The following is a 7,500-nucleotide window of genomic DNA, read 5'->3' on the forward strand; positions in this document are numbered from 1 at the left end:
GGCAGTGAGAGAAACGTGTTATAGAGGGTGTGATCTTTGCTGAGGTCCTTTATGATTTTTTTTTCTTTTTTTTTTTCCTTCTCATCCACGTCCTCGCTTCCTTTCTCTCTCTCATGTCCCATTCCTCTTTTCTTTCTTGTTCATTTTCTTTCTTTCTATGTCTCTATCTATCCCATCCGTCCACCCAGTCGTACATTTATCCGTCCATCAATCCATCCCAGCTTCGCCATCTTTCTCTCTCTCTCCCTTCTTTCTTTTTCCCTCCCCCCTCTTCCCCTCTATTTCCCACCCTCCTTCTCCCCCACATTGCCCTCCCGCACTCACCATACACATACTGAATGGCCACGACCTCGAAGAAGGCCAGTATGATGACGGAGGTTCCCGAGGAGAAGAAGAAGAAGAGTTCGAACATGTAGACGCCTCCTTCGAGACACATCGTGAGGCCCAGTAGGAACAACAGGAAGCAAGTTCCTCCGACGACCAAGGGCTTCTTGCTTCGGAGGGACTCGAACTGGTCGAATAAAGCCGTGGTCACCGTCTCGACCATTGTGAACTGCAGAGGATAAATTGAAGTTTGTAATGCTTGGCGGCGGGATAGGCTTCGGAAAGGGAGAATAGCGTCATATGGTCTTACTAAAGTATTGAGATATTTGGTTCTTCGTCTCTCTATACTAATCTTGCGGGCCACACCCATCCTATCCTATTCACATCCCCTCACCCCTGACCCATAGCCCCCCACCCCCTACAAGATCACCCCCACATCCCCCCACCCCCACCCCGCACCTGAGAGTCGAGTCCGAGCGTGATCAGCATGGCGAAGAACAGGATGGACCACAGCGGCGACACGGGCATGCGCGCCACGGCAGCAGGGTAGGCGATGAAGGCCAGGGCGGAGCCGGAGGAGGCCACTTCCTTCACGGGCACGCCGAGCTCCGTCGCCAGGAAGCCCAGGATGCTGAAGATGACGAAGCCGGCGAACACGGAGGTGGCGCAGTTGGCGGTAGCGATGACGATGGCGTCTCTGGAGAAGGGAGAGGTGGCGAGATTGGGTATGTGTGTGTGTGTGTGTTTGTGTTATACCAATGAAGCTAACAGTAACAAACTCATCTCTCACCTCATGCAGTTATTCTTGAACTTGTTGTAGGAGGCGAGGGTTATGAGGGCTCCGAAGGCCGAGCCGAGCGAGTAGAAGATCTGCGTGGCGGCGTCGCTCCAAACCTCCACCTCCGCCAGGCGAGATATGTTCGGCTGAAGGAAGTAGAACTCGATCCCCAGGTTCGCGCCCTCGAGGGTTACGCCTGGAGGGGGGGGGGAGGGAGAAAGGGAGAGGGCAGAGAAAGAGAGAAGATAGGGGAGGGGGAAGAGGGGAAAGAGAGGGAGTGGGGAAAATGAGGGGAGGGAGGAGCAGAGAGTGGGAATAGAGAAAGAGAGGGGAGCAGGGAGGGAGTAGAGAAAGAGATATCAAGGGGAGGAGAGGGATGGAGTGGGGAAAGAGAGAATGGGGGGACAAGGATTGAGTAGAGAAAGAGAGATGAAGGACAGGGAAGCAGAGGAAGAGGGAAGAGAAAGAATGAGAGGATGAAGAAGAGAAGATTGAGAAAAGAGAGAGGGAGTGGAGGGAGGAGAAGAGGAAGGAAGAAAGAGGAGGGATGGAGAAGTAGAGAGAGGGAGAGGGAAAAGAGAAAGGAGAGGGAAGATGAAGCAGAGGGGAAGTGAATAAGCGGGAAAGGGAGGGAAGACAAGGGAAGAGAGAAGGGGAAGGAGGGAGGAGGACACGGAAGAGGAAGGAGAAGAGAGAAAGAGAGGGAGAAGGAAAATGAGAGATGGAGGGAGGAGAGACAAAGAGAAGGAGCAGGATGAATGACAGAGACGGAGAAGGAGAGGATTTGAAGAGGTGAGGAGGGAGAAGGAAATAGAGAGAGGGTATGAGTGAAGGAAAGAGGAAGAGAGAAAGAGGGAGAGAAAAGGGTGTTTAGTTAGATTGTTAGACGAAAGTAACAATAGAATATTTGTACACTGACGATAACTACAACAATGAACACAATAACAATAATGACAGTAATGATAGCAATGTGAATAGCAAAAAACAACACAAACCCTTTCAGTAACACCATCACCACCACCAACAAGAACAGCAACACCAACAAAAACAACAGCAATAGCAACACCACCACTACCACCAGCAAGAAAGCCAATAATAAACACACCACAAACACCACACCAACAACATCACCACTTACGGCAACAACACCACCACCACCAACATCACCTTCACCACCACCACCACCAGTACCAACATCACCATCACCACCACCATCACCAACGGCAGCAGCACCTCCAACATCTTTACCACCAACATCACCTTCACCACTACCACCATCACCAACGGCAGCAGCGCCTCCATCATCACCACCACCGGTACCAACATCACCATCACCAGCGGCACCACCTACCCCTGACCAGCAGGATCACCAGCACGACGTAGGGGAAGATGGCGGTGAAGTAGACGACCTTCCCGGAGCTCTTCACGCCCTTGGCCATGCACGCGCCCACGATCACCCACGCCAGCGCTAGGCAGCCCACCAGCTCCCAGCGCATGCCGCCCATGTCTTCCCAGGTGGTGCCCGTCACGCCCAACACGCGGTTTCTGTGGGTGTTTCAGTGTGTTAGTGGGGGTTGGGGAGAGAATAGGGTGGGGGGGGGAGAGGAGGGGTTGGGGGAGTATGGAGAGGAGGGAGTGGGGAGTAGGGAGAGGAAGGAGTGATGGGAGAGTGTTAGGGAGTAGAGGAGTGAGAGGGTGTTCCAGTGAGAGTGAATGGAGGAGAAAGAGGAAGTCAGAAACGTACATTAAGTATTAAAAACAATAATGACAATGATAATGACAACAGTGATGATCCTAATGATAATAATAATAACTAGAAGCACTCAAAGAGCGCATACCTCCGCCAAGGCAATAGGACAAAAGGGTTGGATCCAGTTTCGGAAGGGGGAGCGCGGGGATATGGAAACCGCCGCCATAGGAGAACATATTGTTATATTCCTCGTCCAAACTTCTGCCGAGTGCTCAGGTGTTCATTGACTTCTTCCTTTGCAGATGCAAAGAAAATAGGCAAAAACAGATACTTAAAAATAGAGAAAAAAGAAAAAACGAAAAAACATTACCTTGCCCCCCAAAATAGGGACCCCTGGATCCGACCCTAAGATGATAATAATGATTCAAGCGCCAAAAAGTTGTTCCTATCTCGCAATGCTAATAATATTAATGATAATAATAATAATAATAATAATAATAATAATAATAATAATAATAATAATAATAATAATAATAATAATAATAATAATAATAATAATAATAATAATAATAATAACAACAACAATAATAATAATAATAATGGTAATAATAAAAATAATAATAACTATTATTATAATAATAGTATATCATCAATGTCACGGTAAAAACGCTCCTTTCCAACTTCTTATTGAGTGAGTTACCACCAATGTCACTAAAAAAGAAAAAAAAACACTCTTTTCCCATCATTATCAAACAATTTACTCCATAAAAGCGCTCCTCTTCCACGTACTATTAAGTAAGTCACGCCATGAAAGCGCACCTTTCCCATCTGTTACTAGATAAGTCATCCGTAAAAATGCTCCTCTCCCAAGTACTATTAAGTAAGTCACCCCGTAGAATCGCCCGAGAGCTCCATTTTCCTTCTCACCTGAAGAAATCTTCACTGGCCGAGACTTTGGCCACGGCGGAGATGGCTGGCATTGAGATGTTGTCGTCGGAAGGGTCAATGCACGTGGTCTCGTTGAAGGCGGTCAGGCCTGCAATGTTGCAGTATTGCTCGACTTCCAAACACGTGTTGTTGTAGAAATAGGTTGAGATGTTGCATCGGTTCTCGAGGTAGCATTCTTAGGGTAGGGGGAGGAGAAGCATGTGGTAGTGGGACCATGAAGGATAGATGATAGGAATAATGATGGTGATGAAAATAATAATAATGATAATAATAATAATAATAATAATAATAATAATAATAATAATAATAATAATAATAATAACAATAATGATAATAATAACTATTATTATTATTATTACAACAATAACACTAATGATGATGATAACAACAGTAATAATGATAACAATACTGTACAGATAGCTACACTGACAGGAACGCTAATCTTGACTAATAATATGCCAACAACAGCAGCATACCAGGAGAGTTGAAGTCGTTGCCGCAGCTGGCCCAGGGCAGGACGCTGGTGAAGGAGGAGAAGGTGTAGAACAGCGCCCAAGCCAGGATGATGTTGTAGTAGACGGACACCAGCACCGACACCAGCACCATGCCCCACCCAAGGCCTGCGGGCGGAGAGCGGGTTTTGCCTGGTTTTGCTTTCTCTGCCTTTCTTCTTTTATATATATACTTGTATATACATAGATCATATACGCAAGTACACAAACAAAGGTGTGTTTGTTTATATAGATGTAGATATAAACACATAATCACAAACGTACACAGCTTTTACTTTTCTTGCCTCTCCATCTTTATTATCTCTCTCTCTCTCTCGCTCTCTTTTCCTCTCTCTCGCTCTCTTCCCCTTCCCTCTCTCTCTCTCTCTCTCTCTCTCTCTCTCTCTCTCTCTCTCTCTCTCTCTCTCTCTCTCTCTCTCTCTCTCTCTCTCTCTCTCCTCCCTTCCTCCCTTCCTCCCTCCCCCCCCCCCCTCCCTCTCCCCCCTCTCTCTCTCTCTCTCTCTCTCTCTCCCTCCCCCCTCCCCCCCTCCCTCCCTCCCTCTCATTCTCTCTCTCTCTCTGTCTCTCTCTCTCTCTCTCTCTCTCTCTCTCTCTCCCTCTCTCCCTCTCTCCCTCTCTCCCGCCCTCCCTCCCTCCCTCACTCCTCCTCCCTCCCCTCTCTCTCTCTCTCTCTCTCTCTCTCTCTCTCTCTCTCTCTCTCTCTCTCTCTCTCTCTCTCTCTCTCTCTCTCTCTCTCTCTCTCTCTCTCTCTCTCTCTCTTTCTCTCTCTCTCTCTCTCTCTCTCTCTCCCTCCCCCCTCCCTCTCTCTCTCCCCACCTTGTCCATCTCCCCGTGCCCCTTCCTTACCATAAAAGATGGGCGCCAGTTTTGGAAAGATAATATTGGGTCCCAGACTGGCGTACTGTCCGAGGGCGAGCTCCATGAAGAACAAGGGAAGGCCGGCACACAGCAGCATGATAACGTATGGGATGAGGAAGGCCGCTAAAGGGGAGAAAGAGCATGTGTCTTTGTGTCTGTTTCTGTTATTATGACTGTTTCTTATTGTATCTGAGTCTTGTTTGTTTACTTGAATAGGCGTGTGTCTTGTTTGTTTGCGTGTATGGGTGCGTATCTTGTTTGTTTGCTTGTAAATGTGTGTATCTTGTTTGTTTGTAAATGTGTGTCGTGTTTGCTTGTAAAGGTGTGTAACTAGTTTGTTTGTTTGTAAATGTGTCTTGTTTGTTTGCTTGTAAATGTGTGTATCTTGTTTGTTTGTAAAGGTTTGTGTCTTGTTTGCTTGTATGGGTGTGTCTTGTTTCCGTATGTTTGTTTGTTTGCATGTGCCTTACTTGTTTTTGTTTTGATTTGCGTGTGTATGTGTTGTGTATTTTTACTAATTGTATCATAAAATTGCGTAATTTTCCATAAAAGTCTCAGTTAGGTTCTATTATCAAGATTTATCGTGTCTGAGGCTTAGACACACGTGTGAAATATTGCCTTTAAAAGGATCAAAAATAGTTTTATTACAGTACTTGCGGCGCGTTTATCAAAGATTGCCCATTCCCTCACCGTTCTTCTCTCTCTTTATCCGTCTGTTGTCTATTCACCCAAGTTTGACAGCTGGGTGAGCTGTGATTGATGGAGGCGAGCCGACAAGAGTCATTCTGGGGCCGGATTCATTAGTATACGATCGTAACGCATTTGCCAGCGGTCGTTTACCATTGCGTTTACCAGTGATGGCAAAGCGGGATTCACGAAGAATTGATAAACCGACTGAGTTACAATGGTAAATCGACTCATTCTAATGGCAGCCAACAGAGGGCTCTAGTAAAGCATTTCCACCAATCAGCTAGCGCCATTAACAATATTTTAGGTTTCTTCGGCCAATCACGTAATATTCAAACATAACTAGACCTAGATTTTTAAAACCATTGTTTTAGTTAAAACACCATTGAAGCATACGTAGAAAAAATAACAAATTTAATCTTATCCATCATGTGGGATTGTAATAAATACTGTTATATTAATATACCTTTGTTTACCGCAAATCAAATAGACAGCCCAGTCTTTATTTACTTATTTATATATCATCTTTGTTAAACAAATAACCGGGCCAAACATCTTTTATTCATCGCCATCTATCATAAACATAAATAAATAATATATATATATATATATATATATATATATATATATATATATATATATATATATATATATATATATATATATATATATGTATATATATATATTTCATGTTCATTCTTGTCCGTGCGATTTCGAGTTTGTTGTCATTTGCCAAAATACGGACATAGTTGCTATACTGGTTTAACGTTGTCATTGCCAGTTTATATATCAGCAAGGTAGTTTTTTTTTATAGAATTTATTATAATTATATCAGAAGAATTCTTTAAGGGGTAAATTATCTACCAATTCCATGTACTCGACATTCTAATGTAGGCCTATGTCTGCCTATAAATTGACGAGAATTTGTGTGGACTTTATTCTTGCTAGTTCCGTGTGAAATTTGTATTTTTCGCCAAATCCATATTATAATGTTTGTTTGCAATCATACTTATTTTATCAGGTATAAAAACAAATAAAAAAGTTTGTTTAAATGTTGATTTTTGGACGAGACATTGTCTTCCCAGAAATTACAAGTGCTCCGACCACTAGTAAAATTTACCAAGGTAAATCTGATAGCAAGTTGTCAGTGAATTCTATCTCTGTCGTTTTACCTTGTTAACTATATCACTATTTTTACCATCGTGAGTGCGTTAATGAGTCCGACCCCTGGTTATCCGAGAGAAATGTTTGCAGGGAAATCGGCTGTCCGCGGGCCGTTCGTCGCCTATTCCTTTTCCCTTACAACCAGGACGAAGCCGTTCCTTTGAGCAATTGCCCGCGCACTCCCCGCCGCCGTTCTCGTCGCCCCCCCCCCCTTCTACCCAGGCCAAAGCCGTTCCCTGAGCCACTCCCCGCGCACTCACCGCCGCCGTTCTTGTAGCAGAGGTAAGGGAACCTCCACACGTTGCCGAAGCCGACGGCGTAGCCCAGGCACGACAGGAAGAACTCGCACTGGTTCCCCCACGTCCCGCGATCCTCGTCCTCTTCCGCTTCTTTCTTCTCTTCTTCCATTTCGGATTTTTCTATCTTGTCCATAACTTTCCTTAATATAAAAATGTATGATTATGATAATCAAACTATATAGCCATTTTTCGATTAATTATGCTGTTTCGGTTTCGTAATTTCATCATCAGAATCTTGGA

The 7,500-nt window shown here is 44.8% G+C and overlaps 1 protein-coding gene across 1 annotated transcript in view; it reads right to left on the bottom strand.

The window, feature by feature from the left end:
• The window catches only part of LOC113828100 (sodium- and chloride-dependent glycine transporter 2), a 9,734-nt gene that overhangs the window by 1,715 nt on the left and 519 nt on the right, over nucleotides 1-7,500 (bottom strand). Inside the window, exons 2-9 of the mRNA XM_070114404.1 lie at nucleotides 7,222-7,400; nucleotides 5,099-5,233; nucleotides 4,217-4,360; nucleotides 3,720-3,915; nucleotides 2,454-2,647; nucleotides 1,115-1,298; nucleotides 784-1,021; nucleotides 325-553 (exon numbers count right to left, since the gene is read on the bottom strand). Of these exons, the coding sequence (XP_069970505.1) occupies nucleotides 325-553; nucleotides 784-1,021; nucleotides 1,115-1,298; nucleotides 2,454-2,647; nucleotides 3,720-3,915; nucleotides 4,217-4,360; nucleotides 5,099-5,233; nucleotides 7,222-7,393 (1,492 nt within the window). The 5' untranslated portion in view covers nucleotides 7,394-7,400. The remainder of the gene's footprint in view (nucleotides 1-324; nucleotides 554-783; nucleotides 1,022-1,114; nucleotides 1,299-2,453; nucleotides 2,648-3,719; nucleotides 3,916-4,216; nucleotides 4,361-5,098; nucleotides 5,234-7,221; nucleotides 7,401-7,500) is intronic.

This window comes from Penaeus vannamei, chromosome 36, assembly GCF_042767895.1.
Source record: "Penaeus vannamei isolate JL-2024 chromosome 36, ASM4276789v1, whole genome shotgun sequence".
NCBI classification, from domain to species: domain Eukaryota; kingdom Metazoa; phylum Arthropoda; class Malacostraca; order Decapoda; family Penaeidae; genus Penaeus; species Penaeus vannamei.